This window comes from Protopterus annectens, chromosome 13.part0 (assembly GCF_019279795.1).
Source record: "Protopterus annectens isolate FY-2018-M chromosome 13.part0, PAN1.0, whole genome shotgun sequence".
Classification (NCBI taxonomy): Eukaryota; Metazoa; Chordata; order Ceratodontiformes; family Protopteridae; genus Protopterus; species Protopterus annectens.
The window spans coordinates 756,589,786-756,612,524 of NC_056747.1; the positions used below are offsets into that span (position 1 = coordinate 756,589,786).

Below are 22,739 nucleotides of genomic sequence, written 5' to 3' on the forward strand. Positions count from 1 at the left end.
ACAGATATTCATCATCCCTGGATCCAGTCCCTTTCAGTTCACTTCGCCATTCTTAGAAAGACATCATTCTCCCTCTATCGCCTCTTTCTGTTCCTCCAGAAGTCTCACAGAAGCAGACTTGGATAGAATGATGAGTAATTTTCTTTTGACACACATACAGATTGGCATTCTCCTGGCCCCAACCCTAGTGGGTTTGGAGGCCTTGACTTTCAAAACTCCCCCTATTTTATCTCCTTTCCCAATCTGTCTTTTGGTTTTGGAGCCCTCAGTCAAAGTTTCCAGGTGATTCTTGCTTTGGATTAGAGGATGACTGTTTCCTTGGATCTGATGCCTTCTCTGAGCATACCAGCTCCAAGTGTGTCAAAGTTGGGAGGGCTCTTGGACCCGAAGCTTCGTTACCTGATCCAAGGGGTTAAGGTTGACTCCGAACTTCTCTGAGCCATCTCTGCCTCTCTGAGTCCAAGCATTCAATAGTTTGGTTCCGACTCCTATCTCAGCAACAGTTGCTTTGAGTCATAAGGAACTCTTGAGCCAGAAGCATGTCTTCTCAGCTCCATTGGTTTCTTTCTCCCTGGGGCATTCTGCCTTCGAGGTGGTAGAGAGTTTTTTTCTCTTCTGGAGTCCAGATAGCTCCTTCCCCCTTGGATCTTCCTTCTGTTTCTCAGATGTCTTCGTGTCATGAACTTCAGCATTCTACTCCACATAGGCAGCCAACCTAAAGACTTCAGGCAGCCCCACAGAGTATTTCCATATCTTACTGTACTTCTCCGGAGCATCCCAGTGCAAGAGGAGGCACTGCAATTCCCTTCAGGAGTCAGTTATGGAAGATATTGATTTTGATGAAGGAGAAGGGCCTCCAAGATCACCACCTGATGACATCTCATTTGGATGCACTCTGGAGATCCTGAAACAGCAGGGTGGTTGATCCACCGATAATGCTTCCCAAGAGGATTTGGTATTCCTGGAGGCTTTTGGTGCTTGGCCTATCTACCTCCTGCGTGGCATTGCTCACGGACAAGCTCATTGACTTGATCTGTCAGGATGTGTGGAAGAAACCAGATTCTGTAGAGCCAAACCCCAAGAGACCAGATAAGATCATAGCACCACTAAAAGGAGGTGAGTTTTGGAACAAAGGAGTACTGGTAGATGCTATGGTCATGGTTGCAGCCACCAAAAAAGAACTCACAGAACAGAGTTCTTCTGTCCACCCCCCTAACATGGAATGTAGATAGGTTTATGCATCAGCAACCTTTGCTGTTAGGTCCCTGAATTATTTGGCACACTTTACTGGATTACAGAGGGATTTGGTCAAGGAACTCTCAAAAACTCTGTCAGGGACTAGTACTGCTGATGCAGCATCTTCTGTCACTTCACAGTTAGCTACTCTTCAGTCCATTTTGAGCTCTTCTATGAGGCTCTTATCACATCCAGCTAAGGGAGTCTGAAGAGCGGCAGGTTAGGGCATTTCCATCAGGATACATGCTTGGATGCACCTGTGTGATTTTGCTGAACACTTCAAGTCATCTTTGTTCACTTGTCCTTTTGATGGAAATTCGTTGTTTAGCCCAAGGTTAAAGATGATCTTTCCAGGTGTGAACAAAATGGAAAGACCCTGTCTACTGTTGGTGCATATTTTTGGACTCCTCAGAGAACCTTTTTCATGAATCAGCGAGGTGGTTGAAAGATGTAGTTCAGAAAATCCCATGATCTGTTCCATGATCCATGTGGAGAAAGTTACCCCAGGGTTGAGGGAGGAACTCCAATGGGAGACACTACCCACGTGATAGAGGGTGGGGGTCTGCAGATCCAGGGGTCCAGAGATTATCTCTGACTGACCCTGTCAGCACTCCTGAATGGAGGCCGATTGCCTACCTCTGGCAGCAGTCGAGGGGGTCACTTATCCCTGCACCAGAGAGCCTGGCTTAATTTAGCAAAAGATACTTGGGTTCAGAGGATTATTTCCAGAGGCTGTATAATTCCATTTTCCTGCCGCCACTGGTATAGAACAAAATATTAGACGTTCTACCCAGTCAAAGGACAATAGCAGCATTTGAAATTCAAAAACTGCCAGACAAGAGAGTCCTCCAAGAGATACCCCCAGACCAGAAAGGATCCGGAACTTACTCTGTATTCTTTTTAGTGCCAACAAAAACAAGGGACTGGGGACCAATTTTGAATCTCAACATTCTGAACAGGTTGGTTCAGTGTACCAAGTTCAGTTTGGTCACAGTTCTCTCCATTTTGCCTTTCCTGCACAAGGACGACTGGATGTGCTCTGTAGATCTCCAGGATGCGTGTTATCGCATAAAAATGAACAGACTGTCTCGGAGATACCTACGCTGCCTGCTCGGAGCCAGTCAGTACCATTTCAGAGCACTGCCCTTTGGTCTCAACACAGCCCCCAGGGTTTTTACCTAAGTGCTTTGCAATGGTAGAAGTTCACTTCAGACTGCAGGGATTTCATGTGTTTCCATATCTGGACAACTGGCTCCTCACAGCCTTGAACAAGCATGTACTGGTCACAGTTCGGGACTATGGTACTCCACACTTGTTCCAATCTAGGCATTTCAATCAACCACAAGAAATCACAACTGTAACCTTCTCAATCCTTAGAATTCATAGGAGCCAGTTCAATACAGTATCATTGATGGAGTCTCTCTACATTTACTGAGAGTTCAAACCATCCATTTTCAGGTCATCAGAGTTTACAGTTCATCCCTACCAGCCCGCAAAATATTACAGACCCTGGGGTCCACTTTTATGGCAGTAGTTCTGCTCCCACCAGCGAGATAACATATGAGAATTCTTCAGTGGACATTGGCAACTCAGTGGTCCATCCTGTGTCAGTCTTTGTCCACCAAGATTATCACGCAGGCTTGCAAAAGATTCCTTTGATGGTTGGTTTATTCAGATCAACTGTTGCAAGGTCATCCATTCATCCTCCCTCAAGCCAAGGCCATAGTGACCACAGATGCTTCCCAGATCGGGTTGGGGGCATTTTTCAGGGAGGACTGTTGAAGGCACATGGTTTGCCGAAAAAGCCAACTTGCATATCAGTGTGCTGGAAATGAGAGCAGTGCTCCTAGCGTTGCAGGCATTTCCGGACTCTTTCCCTTATGTGAATATTGCGATACAAACAGACAATATGTTGGTAGTATGGCACATCAGCAAACAAGGAGGAACCAGATCTTACCCCTTGTGTCAAGAAGCTATGAGTGTGGCAGTGGGCGGTTTCTTCAGACCAGTTGATAACACATATAGTCATATACTCGGGAAATCCAACATGATAGCAGGCAAGTTGAGCAAGTCCGTTTTACTTACCTAATCAGTGATGTCTCAACACGAAAGTGGTGGAGATGTTATTCTGCCACTGGGGCCAGCCATGCTGTGACCTATTTGCAACCCCCCTGAACAGCAAATGCAGCAGGTTCTTTGCCCTAATTCCCCACCAGGGGAGTCACCGAGAGATACGTTCCTTCACAATTGGCCCCCAAGGTGGTCTCTGTGATTATCCTCCAACTCCCTTAATCCCAAAATTTTTGCAGAAAGCATCTTGTTTAAAGAGCAAACACATCCTCATTGCCCCTTATTGGCCTCGACAGATCTGGTTTCCCTTCCTTTGGCCTCATCTGATCCAAATCCAGACTTCCTATCTCATCCAACAGATGTGACTCAACCAAGTATCTTTGGCCTCAATTTAACCACATGGTATCTCCAATTCCAGTGGTAGCCAAAGAACCTATGCTGTCTTCTCTAGTGTGCCACATTCTTTTATCTTCTCATAAGACCTCTTAGTAGGAGAATCTTTAAAAGCAAATAGAAATTATTTGTCCTTTGGGCACATCAGCTTGACATGGACCCTTTTTCAGCACCTATGTACAAGATCCTCGAATTCTTGGCTTCCATTTTCAGTGATGACACTAGTCCATATATAAAGTCCAGCTATTTCCAGTTTCCATGTCGGAATTGATAATTCTACTTAAGCTTCTTCACGCCTTTCTAAAACCTTAAGGAGCATTTTACAAAAGCCCCTCCTTCAAGGACCGTGCTGCACCTTGGGATCTTACCGTAATGTTAAGGCCCTAACCCAGAGTCCTTTTGAACCTGCAGCAGGATGTGAACTAAAATATTTGACTTGAAAGATGATTTTTCTTATAGCCATAACTTCAGCCAAAAGGGTGTCAGAACTGCATACCTTTCCTGCTAAGCCTCCTTACTTAATCTTTCACAAAGATAGGGTATCCTTAAGAACCAACCTTTCCTTCCTAAGGTGGTGGCAGGATTTAACATTAACCAAACTATTAATCTGTCTGTATTCTTTCCAGATTTCTCCAACAAAGGTGAGTACATGTTACATTTATTGGACATTCACAAATGGTTACGTTTCTATATGCACATAACTGAAAAAATTAGGAAATAGATCAATTTTGTGTCTTTTTCTGAAACCAAATTGGGTCATCTGGTTTCGAAAGTAACTTTATCAAAATGGGCGACTGTATTTCCTTTGGGTATAACAAGTTGGGTCTGGTCCTGTCTAAACCTTTAAAGGTCCATTCAACAAGATCTATGGCGATCTCATCAGCCTTCCTAGCCAGAACTTCTTTGGAAGATATTTGTTCATGCGCAACTTGGGCTAACCCTCATACCTTTGTCACTCATTACAAACTAGATCTGGTCTCGAGGGAGAACAGCATCTTTCGGCTCTACAGTCCTCAGGGAATATCCTTCCTTAGAGTCCACCCAGGATTTGGGTAGCTGGGGACTGTGTCGCATATGTTGAGGAATGAATGAAAATTGACAACATCAAATAAAGAAGTTATGTACTCACCATAACGTTCCATTTGTGTTCTCCATTTTCATTCTTCCTCAGCTCGCCTCCCTCCAACCCCCCATTCATGTTTGTTTGACTTCTGGAACAGCGGAAGAGTGCTCAGGAACTATGCTTCCTTTCTTTGAGCTCCAGAAAGTGATTTTCCTTAGTATGTGCATATACCTATATTGTACATTAGGGAGCTGCAAACAAGATCTGGAGAAGGAGAGGAATTTCAGAATTATGGGTAAGGGAGGAGCTCAAGAGCTTGTGGTTTCCAGAACCTGTAGAACAGCAGCAGAGTTGGATCCAAACCCATATGTTGAAAAAGAATGAAATTGGACAACACAGATGGAAAGTTATGATGAGTACATAACTCAATTCCAATCCTACTCTTTGTGATAAGGATGGGAAGATTATTGATAAATACGGGGGAAATGTATGATTCTGCAACTTTGATTTTCAGAATTTTGAATTCTCAGGCTCATTATGTTAAGGTTTGTTCTAATTGTGAAAATATAAGGAATCTTTTGTCTGCAGTTTCTTCTTTTGAAGAAAAATCTACTATAAATAATTTAGTTTCTTGTGTTGTACAAGTCACTACTCATTATTTACAGTGTGTGATTCAGTTGATACTGCTTCAAGGGTTTTGGCCAGTGGTACTGGGTTAGGAGGTTTGCTTGGCCGCCTTCTCAGAACCTCCCAGATTGTTAAAAATTAGATTTTCATTTCTCATTAGATATAGGTTTAGTTTTTAGCCCCTCTGCTACAGAAGTGATTAAAAAGTGTACTGAGTGGATAAGTTGGTATAGGGATCTTCAGCCCTCCCTTTCAAATTTTTCTAAGTGATTCTTCAATCCCTCATCCACTTTTACCAAAAGCTGTTTAAAATAAACAGTCTCAACAAAATGCAGGTAAACCGACATTTAAGAAGAAATGGCAAGGAGGCTCCAAAAAGAATTCAGGACCCCCCCCCAACCCAAGCACAGTCCAAGTCAGAATGAATATTTAAAGGGGGCCTTGTCTCTCCTACCTCCACTCTGGCAGTCCCCTTTCCCTACCAGAAATTCTTAATCTCCACTTTTCTCTTTGGCAACAAGCAGTTTGACATATGGGGTTTGAAGGTCATTCTTCAAGGTTACAGATGGCAGTGAAAGAAAATTCCTCCTTTCCACCTTGTCCACCAACCAGATTATTTTATTTCCACCTATACCTCATCACATGCTGTGCCAGAGAGTGATGGAACCAGTTTACCATTCCCAGGTATGAGAAGGGTTTTATTTGAGTATCTTTTTTAGTGCAAAAGAAAGAAAATGCTTGGAGACAAGTTCTGGATCTTTCTTTCCTAAACCTGTTTGTGACCGTGCCCAAGTTTAAAATGCTTTCACTTCACAACCTGTTATCTCTTCTTCCTCAGTCAAATTTCCTAGTAACTAGTAAAAGATACCTGTCACTTCCCTATTCATTCAGACTCTGGGCATTTCTTAATATTTTGCATGTATGGGTCATATTATCAGTTCATCTGCCTTATCCTCTGGACTACACACTACACCAAGAGTGTTCGCAAAGTGTCTAGATCCAGTTATAGTTCATTGTAGGCTGTAGAGTATCCACATTTTTCCATGTTTAGATGACTTGCTTTTCTTTACAGAGTCTTTTTCAAAGTGCCATGAATCTCTCACTTGGGTGAGATATTTCTTACAAGAGTTGGGATTTCAAAAGAACTTTCAAAAGTCTTTAATTCCTTCATAGGATTGTGTTTTGGGGGTGTCATCTAGACAGCTCAGTTCAAATAACTTTTCTTCTACAGGAAAAACAGATCTGTGTCTAGGTCTATTTCTAAGGTTTTTCCACTCATACTTTGGCCACTGCTAGGGAATACCTCATTAGTTTGGGTCTCATGGCATCTATGACTCTTATGATACTCCTGGCAAGACTCCACATACAATGGAATCTGAAGTCTCTCTGACCCTAGTACCAACATCCTTTTTCTTTTCAGTTCTTAGTGCTTGGGTTTGTCAGAGCAGAAATTATATGGGGGAGACAGCAAGTATCCTCAACTACAGGTCTCCCCTTTCCTTTCCCTGTTTCAAAGCAGTCAGTCACCACAAATGCCTTGGACTTTGCTTGGGGTTTCATGTGGAATAAAAGTGCAAGAATGTGTGGGACACGTAAGTATAACAGGATTCCTAGCCCTGGTCAAGGCAGTCAACTGTCTGAATCATGTTTGGACCCTGAACCTCTTCAAGTCATTACAGACAGTGCCCACAGTCATGTGGTACATTGACAAGCAAGGGTGAACCAGGTTGTACACCTTTTGCCATGTTAGCTTGGGCTATAGCTTCACAGCACAGTCTCATTCTGCATGCATCTTACATTCCGTTAGTGCAAAATTGTGTGGCAGTCAAGCTGAGCAGGACAAGGACAGACCCTCACAAATGAAAACTAGATGGGGGGGGGTTCAAGTAGATGTATTTGTCTCCTTTCTGAACAGTCAGCTGGCAAAATTGTGCTCCAAGACTCAATGCAAGAAGGCCTGGAAGCCAGATGTTCTTTCTTTTCCTTGGGCAGGAATGTTCCTATATGCTTTTTCACTCTTTCCACTGATACAGTGATGTCCAGGGTACTTCTGAAGATTTAGAAGGAATCCCCCAAGGCCATTGAGATGGCTCCCTTCTGGTCCAAGTAACAGTGGCTCTTTTTTTTTTTTTTTTGGAAATGGCCAGGGACCAACACATAACCAGCATTCAGGGCTACTTGTTCTCTGGTTTTACAGTATTTGTGTATGTTACTGTCCTACAGCCTTTCTTCTCCATCAAGATTCATTTATCGGCTATTTCAGCATGTCTGCTAATTGATCCTCCTCTCTCAATGCATTCTCATGTTAAAATGTATTTGAAAGGGGTTTTGCATAAGAAGCCTCCTAGAAAACTGGTAGCACCTCCTTGTGATCTTAATTTTTTATTAGAGAAGCTACCAGTTGCTCCATTTGAACCAGCTAAACTGGTTTAATTTTGAGGTCCTTATCATGGAAGACAGTTTTACTGATTACTGTGACCTCTGCAAGAAGGGTATCTGAGTTGCAGACTTATGGGGAGTGAACCCTGTGTCATTTTCAGCAGAGACATGGTTTCTTTGAGAACTAATCCTTTTATACCTAAAGTGGTATTAGAGTTTTTTTTTTTAATCCAAACTATTCATCTCCCCATTTTCTTTCCTGAACCTAAAAATGAAGGAGAAAGGGTAATCCACATCTTGGATGTCCACAGACAACTCTGGAACTATCTTAACAGAACTAAATGTTTTAGCTCTTTGGATTGGTTGTTCATTTCTGTGTCAATGCAGACTATTTCCAAATGGTTGTCTAAAGCTGTTACTTTTTACTATGCTTGCCACAAAAAAAATAGTCCAGGCAGGGTCATGACCCACTCTACTAGGCCCTTGGCTTTATCTGTGGCTTTTTGAAAAAGATTGGATTCTAGAAGTATTCCAGAAAAAGCAGCATGATCCTCTACATACTTTTACAAGGCACTGTGTACTTGATTCCTTCGCTAGGTCTAGACCGTTCTCCAGAGGCTCTTGGACTCTTCTTCCACCTCCCAAAATTTATAAGCCTGGTTTGTAAGCTATGGTAATCTACACATACAACTTGGGCTACTGCTGCAGTGATCAGTAAGAAGAACACAGTACAGTTGTTTAAGTAAACTTAACATAGCAGTCGATGTTTGAATGACCACTGCTGCAGTAGCCATGCCCTCCTTCCATTGCCATTGTTTCTTGCTGTGTTGTTTTTGCCAGGGTGTGAACTTTTTATTTTGTGGCGTTCCTAACATTGTCCTTTCAGAGTTCAGTCTCCCTGTCTGTGCTAGCATGAAAACTCTGAAGGGCTTGGCACCCAAACCTGTTTTTAAGTCAGATCAACTCGAACTGACTATTGTGCCCTGAAGCTTTTGAAGCTGGCTGGCTGTTGTAGACTTGCAGGATATAACCAATATAGCTTGGGCTGCTGCAGCAGTGATAATTTTGAACATCTACTATTATGGTAAATTTACTTGCACAACTGTATTTAAATCCGGAAGGCATGTCTCATAACAAAAAGGGTCCTTTTTGGGCAGCTGTTTGAAAGTGGTAGTGGGTAGTGCTCCTTAGAGTTCATTAATATGAATCATTTGTTTAGACCTCTGTGTTTTTCAACTGCTGGCAGAGGAGGCTTACTCTGCAGCATCTGCATAACCCTTCGTAATGAGTCTCAGATTTAAAAATTTAAATTCTGCTCCAGAAAGGCACAGTTGAATAAGTACCCAGGGGATAAAGTCAGAAGCTCCATCCTGTTCATTTCTAGATCTCGTTAAAAAAAGAGAGAGAGGCCTCAGACTCGCACTGGACCTAAAGAGTTGAACCAGTGTATACATTTACAAAAATGTAATGATGTTGACTGTCTAGACACTTATATTGCGACTGTAAGCCCAGGGCTGGTTTTGCACTGTGGATATACAAGATAACTTTATTCAAAAAATTTCGTCAGAGCAAACGGCAGGACCAGGATAGACCCTGTCAAATGGAAGCTGCACCCAAGGGTCTTCCAAGAATTGGTCAATCTGTGAGGAAAGCTTCAAGTAAATGTTTGCTTCCAGCTGCAAAAGACAGTTAAATGAATTCAGCTCTAAAACTGCTTGCACACAGGCCTGAAAAACAGTACTTTACATTCCCATGATCAAGAATGTTCTTGTATGCCTTTCCACCTTTTCTTATTATAACCATAATTTTTCTTAAGGTGCAGAAGGACTTGCCAAACGTAATTGTAGTGGCTTCCTTTTGGCCCAGGCATCAGTGGTTCTTCTGATCCAATATCTTTTCTTTTAAGATTCAACCTGTGGGTTATCGGATCCGACCCAGATAAGTGACTGGCCACATACCATAGACTTCAGCCCGTTGAGCTCTGCCTCCTCTACCCATAATCCCATGATCCTCAGGACTACCCCAGAGCTCATCTGCCTGCATTCCTGAGTAGTAGTGAGGTCGATGGCTCCAACCAAGTGTATCCTTTGCTAAATGTTTAACAACTTTTTTTCTGGGTTCTCTACCCTTTTTGTGTGCTATCATAGTTGGTAAGTGTAGTGGTTTGTAGTGTTTTGTAGATTAAAGTAAGTAGGATAGGTCTTACATGTAGGGTTTAGTTGCTAGATGGCTTTTCCTACACAGTGGTCTTATCTTTATAGTTAGTGGGTTAGGGTATTGTACAATGTTTTGTATATGTTGTTGTTTTTGCTGGTTGTAGGTTAGTGATGGATAAGGGCTTTAGAAAATGTGTTGTGTCATGGCACAAGCTCCCCTCACAAGATGCACATGACCAGTGTGTGTATTGTTTAGGGGCTGCCCATCTGGATTTCCCTTGCTCCGTCTGTAAGGGTTTTGGCACCTGTGCTGTTAATGAGAGGAGGGTCAAGCTGGTCCCGAATGAATTTCTTCCAGCGTGCAAATCGTCTTAGACTTCCTGCAGCAAGGGATTGAAGTCTAATCAGGGTCACAAGAGCTTTAAGGACAGCAAAACAGCTAAAGAAGACCAGAGGCAACTAGCTCCCATCTCTTCTTCTGATCTAACATATCCAAAGGTCCCAAGAGCCTCTGTTGCCACGAATGTCTTCTGCCCCATCTTCGGCTCTGACTCCTCTGAGCCAGTCACCTTTGACACTGATTTCAGGGAAGACTCTGTCTCCCACTATCAGTGTCCTTAACCTTTTCTTGTCCAAGGGTGCTTCCTCAGGTAGGACTTTTTCCACACTCTCCCCATCTACCCTGTGGGTGTCTTCTCTGGAGTCATCCCCATTTCCAACCCAGAGCCAAGCTTCTCCGGTTCGGATCTGGTCATCAGAGCCCCCATCAATCAGACGAGCTTCCAAGCCTCCTTCAGTGGTTTTGTCAGCTCTGTCATCCCAGTCAGGCAGGTAGTTAGGACCCAGTTTCCAGAGTGTTGGCCCTGGGGGGGGTAGGTTTACCCCTGCCTTATCAACCCGGGTTTCTCCACAGAAGTGAGTCAGGCAGGAACAAGAAGTCAAGTCACCCTACCCTACAGCAGAAGATTGTGTCATGAACCTACTCTTGGAGAAGACACTCAAATAGATTTGGTAAAAAGACCAACACCACAGCTACCCTGGCTATGAGACCCCTGAAATTCCAGTTCCATATGCTCAAATACCTTGAGTCAGTTCAGGAACAGATAAAAGCTAGACAGAGGGGATACAAGGTTAGAGCGTCCAGAAAGGCATTCAGGAATTGTGTAGTGTCCGTTAAGGAATTTTACCCTTCACCTACTCGCAGATATAATAGGAACTACACCAGTAACTCCTGACCCCCCCCCCCCAAATCAAGAAAAACAAAACCACACATGGGAATAGGCCTAGGTATCTAAGTGGCAAACTGATCAGTGTTCCAGACCAGTGGGTAGGAAGTCTAAAGACCCGATCCATACCAGGGAGCAGATCTAACTAAGCCCAGCACCTACCTCTTTGTCTACCCCCCTCACCATCCTGGGAGGGAGGCTTGTTTCCTTCCTCAGTCATTGGGAGCAGGTTATCTGCAGTATCCACTTGTCCTAGGTAATCAGAAAGGGTTATTTGCTACATTTCTGGAAAATACCACCCGTCATATGCATTAGCACCCCTCTAAAACAGCAAATTTAACCGATTCCACCTTTCTCAAAGTACCTGTTGCAATAGTGTTCCATGCAGCCAGTTCCTCAAGCAGAGATGAACATAGGATGTTAAGTTGTCTATCTCGCCTTCATTCTTGCTGGATGGGTTCGGAGCTGACCTCGGCTCCGACTCGGCCACTCTAAAAGCTCGAGAGTTGGTTCCACCGGCTCGAGGCTCCCCTTATATCCCACAATGCTAGGCGTGAGTTACCTCAGATCTCGTTTGCCGCTACAGCTATCGAGACGTGTTGCTTCACCGGCTTCAGGTTAGTGTAGGAACTAGTTTTAAAAAGTTGAGTTTAAACCCTTTAATTTAGTTTTTCCATACAGTTTCCCCTTACCTTTAAGGTCTATTATCCCTTTATTCTAGTTTTTCTTTAATTTTTACCTAAGAACTTATAGTTCTTCCCTTAGGCCTTCGGGCCCTCCCATTCCCTTGGAGTGTGTGTGTTTTTTGTAGGGAATTTATACATTAAACAACTAAATTCTTAGTTTAATTTCTATTTTTAGCTTTTTAAGTGTAATCGGTGTGCTTGTGTTTGTGTGTGGTTACACTTGTTCCTTGTTATGTCCAAGGAATCGAAGGTCTCAGGCTTCAAGAAGTGTGACTCGAGCTGTCAGAAAATGTCTCTGACAGACGGTCATACTTCTTGTGTGTACTGCCTGGGACCTTTACACTTGCAGGACTCTTGTGCTGTTTGCCATGGCTTCAGCCCCAGAGTCCTGCAGGAAAGAAAAAATAAACTTATTTTAAGAGGTTTACTTAAGCCTGAGGGTTCCCTTTCTGTTCCTTCGGGAAAACCCTCCAAGGCTTCTAGGTCTTCGGCTCCAGCATCTGAGCCGAGGCCTAAGGCTTCGAAACCTCCGTCTACATCGGCTCCGACTGGAGCCGATGAGTCTCAGACTGTAGTTTCTGTGGTTTCCTCGGCTCCGGCTGGAGCCGAGGTATTGGAAATTCCTTTGTCGGTTCCGACTAGACCTTCGGAACCGACATCTAGAAAGAGGTCCAGGTCACCGTCCCTTGGCTCCGTTCATTCGGCTCCAGCATCTCCCTTGCTGTCTGAACGGAGCCATAGATCTCACTCCTCTAGGTCATCGAGGCTTTCGGACCATGACCTTCAGAGGGTAGTGAGTCGACTTCTTAAGTCCGAGGCACTGGCCCAAATGCTTCAGAGCCCGACTCATCAGTCGATGCCTGACCCTGTCCCCCATTATATTCCTCCTCCGACTCCGTTGAGCTCGGAGCTGAGGCGTTTCGGAACCGAGACTGTGGTAGCGTCGGAGCCGATACAGATGTCTTCAGCTCCATCGTCGGCTCCGATTTCTTCCTTAGAAGAATCTCGGCGCCGGACTTCCCTCGTCGGCTCCGAGGGGGTGAGTGGCATCGGACCCTTGTCCGACCCCGCTCTCCCTCTTGGAGCTTCGGCGCTGGTGAGTTCGGCTCCGACATCGGCCTCGGAGCCATCACTGTCTGTGCCGAGGGAGGTTTTTAGCTTTTCGGAGCGGGGACCTTTGGCTCTGCCTGACATGGGTGTGTTCGAGGTCATGCGGAGTGTGTTGGAACCTGGTTCAACTCCACAGTCTGCTCCGTCCGCCCCTCCCTCTTCGGTGCCTCAGGTCAAGTCGACTCACTCCCTCATCCCAGACCGCAGAGAGCCAGCTCCTCAGGAATCCCCTGTGGGGATCTCATCCTCTTCCGAGGCCTCTCCTGATTTGGCAGAAGAGCCCCCTCGGAAGAGAAAGTGTAAGAGGAAACACATAGACTCACTTGAGTCCGTCACCTCTGACACAGATTTAGAGGATTCCGAGGGTTCCCCCCGTTCCCCTTCTGAAGATGTCTCCTTTGCGGACATCCTAGAGATCCTGAAACAGAGGGGAAATTGGCCAGCCCTTAACCCTTCGGAGGATGAATCTGTGTATCTTGAGGCGTTTGGCTCTCGCCCTTCCACCTCCTGGGTGTCTCCCCCCTTTGATCCCCTCATGCAGGTGGTTGCAAAGAAGGCCTGGATGGCTCCTGATTCAGTGGACCCTACCCCCAGGAGACCTTCCAAATTTATAACAGCACCAACTGACAAGCAATTTCTCACAAAAGGTGTTTCTGTGGATGCTATGGTGGTAGCTGCTGCCACCAAGAAGGAACTAGCTGATCCTTCAGTGCCTGTTCATCCCCCTAATAAAGAATCTAGGTCTATGGACAGGTACGGGAAGCGGATGTTCTCGTCAGCGACCTTTGCTATGGGTTCGCTGAATTACCTATGCCATTTTACTCATCTTCAAAGGGACTTGATCAAAGAAGCGAGTGACATGTTGAAGGATCCTACGGCTGCGGGTTTTCAGGACAAGATGAACACTCAGCTGGCTACCCTGAACTCCATAGCTAACTCCTCCATGCGCCTCCTCTCTTATGCGGCTGATGGAGCGAGCAGGGCCGCAGGGACAGGTGTGGCCTTATGCAGGCATGCCTGGATGCGGCTATGCAACTTTGCGGACCCCTTTAAAACGTCTTTCACTAATTCCCCGTTTGATGGATCATCTCTTTTTGGTCCTCAAGTGAAAGAAACCTTGACTAGGTGCGAGACAGATGGCAAGACTCTTTCTGCCATTGGAGTCCGTTTCTCCACTCCTTCTAGGCCTTACCCCAAAGGCCAGAAAAGTGGAAAAATGTGGTTCCGCAAACAATCTCAAGGGACTTCGCCTGACGCACAGAGTCGGTTCCCCGCCAGAGGCAGAGGGGGAACAACAACGGTAGACGTCGCCCTAGAGGCAGGGGGGGTCCGCAGAACCAGGGCAATCGAGAAGCCTTCTCAGATAAGCCCTTTCAGCATCCCTGAGGTGTTGCCCGACTGCCCACCTTCGGAGGCAGTCGGGGGAAGATTGTCACTGTACCCAGAAGCCTGGCTATCCCTGACTCAAGACAAATGGGTACAGTCCATCATTTCCGAAGGCTATTCCATTCCCTTCGTTCGCATTCCAAACCAATCAAAAAAATCCCTTCCAGATGTTCCACCCGCTCAAAGGGATCTTGCAGCTTTGGAAATTTCAAAGCTGCTTGCAAAAGAGCAATACAGCCAGTTCCAGCAGACCAGCAAGGATCCGGAATCTACTCCAGGTTCTTTTTAGTTCCAAAGAAAACAGGGGACTGGAGACCAATTTTGGATCTCAGTATCTTGAACAAGTCAGTCAAGAAAACAAGATTTCGGATGGTCACGCTGCAGTCCATCCTTCCCCTATTGGGAAAGGGAAACTGGATGTGCTCTATAGACCTTCAGGATGCGTACTATCACATGAAAATGAACAGACGCTCCAGAAGATTCCTCCGCTTCAGGCTGGGAACCAGTCATTTTCAATTCAGGGCCCTGCCCTTTGGTCTCACCACTGCTCCCGGTGTTTACCAAATGCATGGCAGTGGTAGCTTCTCACCTGAGACGTCAAGGATTCCAGGTGTTTCCATATTTGGACGACTGGCTCCTCACAGCTCCCACCGAGCATCTTCTTCTATTGGCCAGGGACTACACCTTTCGCATTTGTCAAAATTTAGGCATTTCAATAAATTGCGAAAAGTCTGTTTTGTTGCCTTGTCGTACTATTACCTTCATAGGCGCAAATCTAGACACAGTCAACATGTCTGCGAGACTAACAGATCAGAGAATAACAGACATACACAAACTGGTTTCGCTCCTCTTCAGCTGCAACAGAATCAAAGCCAGGTTAGTTCTGAAAGTGTTTGGGATTATGGCGGCTGCCATACCTCTGCTTCCATTAGCCAGATTCCACATGAGAATCCTTCAATGGATGCTCTTCACGCAATGGTCATACCAGCAACTTCCGATGTCCCACACCATCATGATTACGCAAACATGCAAAAATCATCTTCTGTGGTGGATTTCTTCCCCTCAGCTCTTGTTGGGAAGACCCTTTGTCCCTTCCCCTCCGGTTGCTACTCTGACAACGGACGCCTCCCGGATCGGGTGGGGGGGCATTATCAGGGCAGAACTGTCCAGGGCACATGGCAACCAGACGAATGCCACTTGCACATAAATGTTCTAGAGATGAGAGCAGTGCTTTTAGTGTTGCAAGCCCTTCAAGACTCTCTTCCCTTGGGAACGATAGCAATCCAGACGGACAATATGTCTGTAGTGTGGTATATCAACAAACAAGGGGAACCAGGTCCTACCCCCTGTGTCGAGAAGCACTCAGACTATGGCAATGGGCGATTTCTGATAGCAACGCACATCCCCGGGAAGTCCAATCAAATCGTGGACAAATTGAGCAGAGCTATCCTCATGCCTCACGAGTGGTCTCTGAAAGACTCTGTTGTGAGAGAAATTTTTCTCAAGTTGGGTCAGCCTTGCTGCGACCTTTTTGCTACTCCCCAAAACAGCAAGTGCAGAGATTATTTCACCCTATTCCCTTTACCAGGCCAACCCAGCAGAGACGCTCTAGTCCAAGTTTGGCCCCGGGGACTTCTGTATGCATTTCCACCCTTCCCACTAATCTCTCAAGTGATACAGAAAGCTATCGCTCAGAAGGCCTCGTTGATCCTCATTGCTCCTTACTGGCCTCGACAGGTTTGGTTCCCCTTTCTTCATCATTTTCTGTTTGAGCGACCTTGGCATCTGGACCTAGTTCCAGATCTTTTGATCCTTCAGTTGGGTCAGTTTCATCGCTCCCCTCCCTCTCTGAACCTTACTGCTTGGTTCCTCCAGTTCCAACCTTAGCCAGGCTTCCTCAAATATCTCACTCTGTCCGAGATATTTTGATAGCTTCCCATAAATCTTCCACTCGAAAGATTTATTTGAGTAAGTGGAAACGTTTCGCCTATCGGGCTCAAGGAAGGGACATAGATCCTTTCACTGTTTCCATCCAAATGGTCCTTGATTTTCTAGCTGAACTCTTCCATGCAGGTTCATCTCCATCTACTCTTAAAGTTCAATTGGCAGCTATTTCTAACTTTCATGTGGGCATTTCAGAGTCTGCCATAATGTCCCACAAGCTTTGCAAAGCATTTTTGAAGGGAGTTTTTCTTCTCAGACCTCCTATAAGAAATCCTCCTCCTCCTTGGGACCTAAATTTAGTTCTTAGTTCTTTGATTCTTTCCCCTTTCGAACCTGCAGCCTCCTGTTCTTTAAAATTGCTATCATGGAAGACACTCTTTCTGGTAGCTATTACTTCAGCTAGAAGAGTTTGAACTTCATGCACTCAGCTGTCGACCTCCTTATCTGTTGTTCCATAAGGACAGGGTATCTTTACGAACCAACCCGTCCTTTTTACCTAAGATAGCCTCGGCGTCTAACCTAAATCAAAGCATTGACCTTCCTGTGTTTTTTCCAGAATATTCTAACAGGTCTGAACAGAAATTGCATTGGCTAGATGTTCATCGTCAGTTAAGGTACTATTTGGATAGAACCAAACAATTCAGAAAATCTGACCAGCTGTTTGTCTCTTATGCAGAAGGCAGAAAGGGACTTTCAGTTTCAAAGGTATCATTATCTAGATGGCTAACATCTCTGATTTCCCTTGTTTATGAAATTAGACACCAAAAGCTGCCTAACAAACCTAAAGCCCATTCTACCAGAGCTTTGGCTACTTCTATAGCCTTCCAAGACAGACTGCCTATTGACACCATTTGTGCAGCGGCTACTTGGGCTACTCCTCACACTTTCATTTCTCATTATAAGTTGGATTTAGCTTCTAGGCATAGAGCTAACTTTGGTTCCACTGTTCTCAAGAGTCTGTTCCGTTAGGCCACCCGGGACAAGGTGCTAGGGACGCGGTCCCATCCAGCAAGAATGAAGGCGAGATAGACAACTTAACATATAGAAGTTATGTTCTTACCATAACGTTCCATGTTAGTTGTCTTCTTCTCGCCTTCTTCTTGCGTCCCACCCTCCTTCCCCCTGGCCTGGACAGACCTAGAGAAGTTTGATTGTGACCTCTCTTTCTACCACCTCTTACTTTAGGTATATGCTGCTGTGCATATTTTCCTGGATCAGGATGTAGGTCACCCTTCTCTTCTCCCTGGTTTATAGAGGTGGACTTTGTTTATAGTTATTCTGTTACTATTATAAGCTGGGCCTAGCTTACAAACGAGATCTGAGGTAACTCACGCCTAGCATTGTGGGATATAAGGGGAGCCTCGAGCCGGTGGAACCAACTCTCGAGCTTTTAGAGTAGCCGAGTTGGAGCCGAGGTTGGCTCCGAACCCATCCAGCAAGAAGAAGGCGAGAAGAAGACAACTAACATGGAACGTTATGGTAAGAACATAACTTCTATATTTTGTTCACACTTGTTTTTTTTCACAAGTTCCCAGAAAAGAAGCAACCTGGAAGACCCATTCTCGACCTTTCAGAATTCATATAAATCCATAGTAGTACCAACATTTAATTTAACACTTCAAAAACTGTAGCCTCTTTTCTCATGGGCTTGGATAGTGACTTTGGAATTGAAGGAAGCCTACCTTCATGTTGCTGTTCTTCAGGAGTACTGGAGAGTCCTACCTTTCCAGGCAGAGGGGATCGCACTACCAATTTTGTGCCTTGCTGTTTGGCTTGTTTATTCCACTCTGATTATTTGCCAAATGCCTGGCACCAGTCATTGCCTTTTGCAAAACCATTGAGGTCCATATTTACCCATATTTAGACAATTGACTGATCCAGGCAGCATCACCAACAGAACTTCTGACAGCCATGCAAATCACCGTGTAGAGTTTTCAGAAGGTGGGCCTCACCCACAATGTCCAGAAGTCACAACTAACACCCGTATTAGGGTTACATTCCTAGGGGTAGACCTGTACTCTGTCCAACAGAGGGCCTTTCTTCCTGAGGGCAAGGTATTGTTCCTCTCAGATTACCTCATTCTGTTACGCAAAAAACGCACCATTACCTCAAGGGAATTTCCGAGAGTCCTGGGGTACATGGCTTCTTGTTCATAAGTTGGTACTAGGCTATCGGCCCTAGGGCCTGTACAAGCCTAGCCATAACAATTCCCTGGCTATTTCTTCCCACAATATTTTCTTCCCTGGACTCCTGTCTAGCAGGACGACTAATGTGATCCCCGGGGTAAATTTCCTAATGTTCTAATGGTTCCACTAGTAAGCTTGCACATGAGAAAACTAGAATGGTTCCTAAAATAAAAATCATGGTCCCAAAGCCAGCACTCCTAGAAAAAACAATGCCCCTCCATGCATGCCTGAAAAAAGAAATTCTATGGATGGAGGACAGTATCAAAGCCATTCAAGGAATCTCCTTCCAACTCCCAGAAACAGTCCAAACAGTAACCACGGATAGCTCGGACCTAGCTAGGGGAGTGCACCTGGGATAACTTAGGGTTCAGGGGTCTTGTGGCTGCCACTAAGCAGCCCAGCAGCTTATCAGTATAAAAAAGTTGGTGAAGGTTACTTTGCCAGTGAAAGCATTTCAGGAAAGATTAGAACCAGGGGCAGTAAAGATACTAACACACAGCACTACAGTAGTGTGATATATGACCAAACAGTGAGGAATTAATTCCTACCACCTGGGCAGATTAGTAGTAGAATTATGTGTATTAGTGATTCAGCAGTTAGGACCCATTCCCTTAGCATCATACATCCTGGATCAAAATAACGTGCTCTCAGACATTCTGAGCAGATCTCTCCTAGACCCCCAATGAATGGATGCCAAAGAGAGTACCCAGAGTTTCTTGGATCTAACACACAGGTTGGGTGTGCCAGAGACCAAACTTTTTGCTTCCTCAGAAAACAGGCAGATCAGCAAGTTCTGTTCAAGGAGTCCCCAGAGAGAGGCTTGGAGAAGAACAGACACCTTCTCCTTCAACTGGGCAGACCTATTTCACTACAACTTTACTCCAATACCACCTTCTCCCAAAAGCATTGCTGAAAGTGAGGGCAGATAGACCAAGGATGATACTGGTGGCTCCTTACTGGCCCAGGTAGTTCTGGTTCTTTCTCCTAATTCTTGAGGAAGGGAGAATCATGGCACTTCCCCTCTTCAGGGACTTGCTACCACAAAACAGGGGGTCTGTTTTCCATCCTAACCTGAAGACACTCCGATTAACAGTTTGGATGATTGGGTTCTGATTTCATGCAGACAATCTTTTTCAGAGGACAAGCTATTACTAAAGGAGGCTAGAAAACAGAGTACCAGAAAATTATATATGGCAAAATGGAAAAGGTTTTCTGTCTGGTCCAAGGCTAAAGCTATTCTACCCACCAAAGCATCACTGGAGCAGGTACTAGAGTAACTCTCACACTTGTACAAAGAGACTGTTGTAGTGCAAAAGTGCATGCTTCTGTATCTGCCTGCCTTTCCACTCCCACATGAAGCCATTCCTAAAAAAAGGGTTTTGTATCTTAGTCCACCCAAGTGAGAGCCTGCACCCTCCTGGGACCTAAATATGTGTTGGGAAAACTAACACTGCCACCCTTTGTGACTGCAGCCTCAGCACCACTCAAATTGTTCACTTCAGCTGGCACTCACTTCACTCACTTGTGTATCCGAGCTTCAAGCCCTGATGTACAAAGAGCCTTTCTGCTTTTCACAAGGACAGAGTAACGTTAAGAACTAACCCTTCTGTCTTGGCAGAATAGTAGTTTTGATCTCTTTGAGCCAAGCTGTTTATCTTCCTGTATTTCTTTCACAACCCACAGAAGTTTGGGGGGGGTCTTCATTCTGTAGATGTACACAGATAACTAAGAGTCTGCTTACACAGAGTAAACTTTCCAAACAGATCTGACTAGGTGATGATGTCAGCAAGGAAAACAAATCATTTCCAAATAAATAATCAGCTGTAGTGCTTTTTGCTTCTCTAACCATGGTAAGCAGATTCTTGGTAGAGTCAAGAGTTCCTTCTACAAGGGCAAAAGCTACTAGTACAGTGTTTCTAAAAAGGACACCTGCACAGGCCATTTTGGAAGTGGCCACTTGGTCCTCTGTATACACCTTTACCAAACATACCACCTTGGTGCTGTATCCAGAGGTTAGAGTTGATTTTGCTTCTCTCATTCTTCAGAGCCTCATGTCCCCAGCCTTGAATACTTGCCTGTCTCCCAAATAGAAAGACTTTGGGAGTCCGGCCAAGACTTATTACTGCAGCATTGACTATGTTGAGCATAGTACACCTGTGTAGGTAATTTACCATAATTGTAGATGTTAGAGTAATGGCAACATTGAAGGACTCATTCCCTCCTCCTACATCTCTTCTCAACTGCCCTGAGGTTCTGGCAGATACCCTGCCTATTCACTGTCGCATTCCCAATGTCACTGTGCTCCTCTAACACATGGTCTCCAGTTGTCAGTGGTGCAGGTCATGCTTCACCTGAGTAACCTCAGACAAGAAAGATCTGAAGGATCCTTCTGACATGCCAGGATGGCAGTGGGATCTGTTGGCTTTGGGGATTGTAAAAGACACTGATGATATTCAGGCTTGCCACAAGCTTCAGCTCTACATGAAGTCCCAAGACTTAGTACTGCAACATTGATATACTTGAACATCTGCAACTATGCTAAGTTATCCACACAATTGTATTTTCTTTGACAGGGTTGCTAGGCTCACTTCTTGTGGTGGTGTAAGTGTTCAGACCACCTCAGCTTATCCCTCTCAATCTGTAGATTTGGTGGCTGTACTCTGAGATTTTCTGTAACTGCTGTGCTCCCCCCATGCCTCCTGTAACAAGTATACAAGGCACAATTCACTGAGAAAGATACTAGGGCAGATGTAAGACATGCTGGAAAGATAATATCCTTCATTTTTTTGGGAAACGCGTGGAAATCCCATGGGATGAGTTCAGTAATCCTTCTTGGGATAAGGTGTCTTTATTTGCCTTGCTAAATTTGCATCATTCACAGACTTCTAGGTAAAAGCTTTGGTAGCGTTCCTGTGCCTATTTCATTTTATCTTTTGGAGTTATTGTTTGACACATATATGTACAACTGTATGGTGGCTGTATTTGCCTTGCTGTCCTAGTGAAGGACATTTTATTCCAGGAGGCCTCATGTTTTGCTAAAACAAATTACTTTTTGTTGTACCCTCTCATAGTCAAAAGAGCTGCAAATTAAGAAGCAGTTCCAAGATACTTGCAAGATCCAGACCAGACAGTATAAGGCATTAAGAAACCATCTTCTGGAGACCACACCAAAGAGTGAGCACAAGACTGTGTTGAAGAGGCTGAAAGAGGAGCAGACCAGGAAGCTGGCTATCCTGGCAGAGCAGTATGATCACAGTATTAATGAGATGCTTTCCACACAAGCCGTAAGTACTACTTGTAATTCTTCTAAGGTCTTGGTGATATTTGATCGGAGAGCAGCACAGTCACTTTACCTCTGTTCTGAAATCTAAAATTTATGGGTCATAAAACTTTGCTTGGATAGTATTTATTGTATAGAATTTGTGCTGAAAGTTAGATTAATGGATTTGTAATCTGCACTGAAGAGTAAATATTTTGTGTGTGTGTGTGTGTGTGTGTGTGTGTGTGTGTGTGTGTGTGTGTGTGTGTGTGTGTGTGTGTGTGTGTGTGTGTGTGTGTGTGTGTAGGAAGCCAGTAAGCTTTCCATCTCACATATGCATAGATGCAGTCATGGCTCAAGTGCACTTAACTACTCTTCTAGATGCGTCACAATTCCTTATTCCTTCTGTGGTAGAACTTGTATCTTGTTGTTGTACAGCCATCCCTGTTGTGTCTCTGTTGGTGTTTTAAGTCATATCACTGTTAGTTTTACCTTTTCCTCCGCTGGGCCTCCCAAAAGCAGCACCCTGGTGCAGTTAACCTCATTCCAGAGTTACTTTTCCCCAGTTATCACCTAGGTTTACTTCAGTGCTCAAAATTTCTTCACTTTGTTTCTTCATCACTTCTGCTAGAAGAGTTTCTGAACTTCAAGCCATAATGGCTTCTGAATCTTTTCTCATCTTCCACAAGGATAGGGTTTCACTCCATACTAACCCCTTCTTCATGCCTACAGTAGTTAATGACTTGTCCCTTAGCCAATCTATTTATTTACCTACCTTCTTTCCTTCCCCTCTAAATTCTAGTGAAAGGGTGCTACATACCTTGGATGTACATAGACAACTCAGATTTTTCCTAGATAAGACCAAGTTCATTAGGAAATCAGAGCAACTGTTTGTCTCCTTCCTGGGAAAACCTGTTTCTAAACAGAGTATTTCCACTTGAAGCTCTAAGGTCATGTCCTTCTGCTGTGTGTTCTAGGGAAAAATGCTCTCTTCCTCAGTAAAAGCTCATTCCACTAG

At 44.7% G+C, this 22,739-nt stretch overlaps 1 protein-coding gene across 1 annotated transcript in view; it reads left to right on the forward strand.

The window, feature by feature from the left end:
• TAOK1 (TAO kinase 1) overlaps positions 1-22,739 on the forward strand; it is a 3,628,992-nt gene that overhangs the window by 3,221,502 nt on the left and 384,751 nt on the right. Inside the window, exon 19 of the mRNA XM_044054451.1 lies at positions 21,534-21,746. Within this exon, the coding sequence (XP_043910386.1) occupies positions 21,534-21,746 (213 nt within the window). The remainder of the gene's footprint in view (positions 1-21,533; positions 21,747-22,739) is intronic.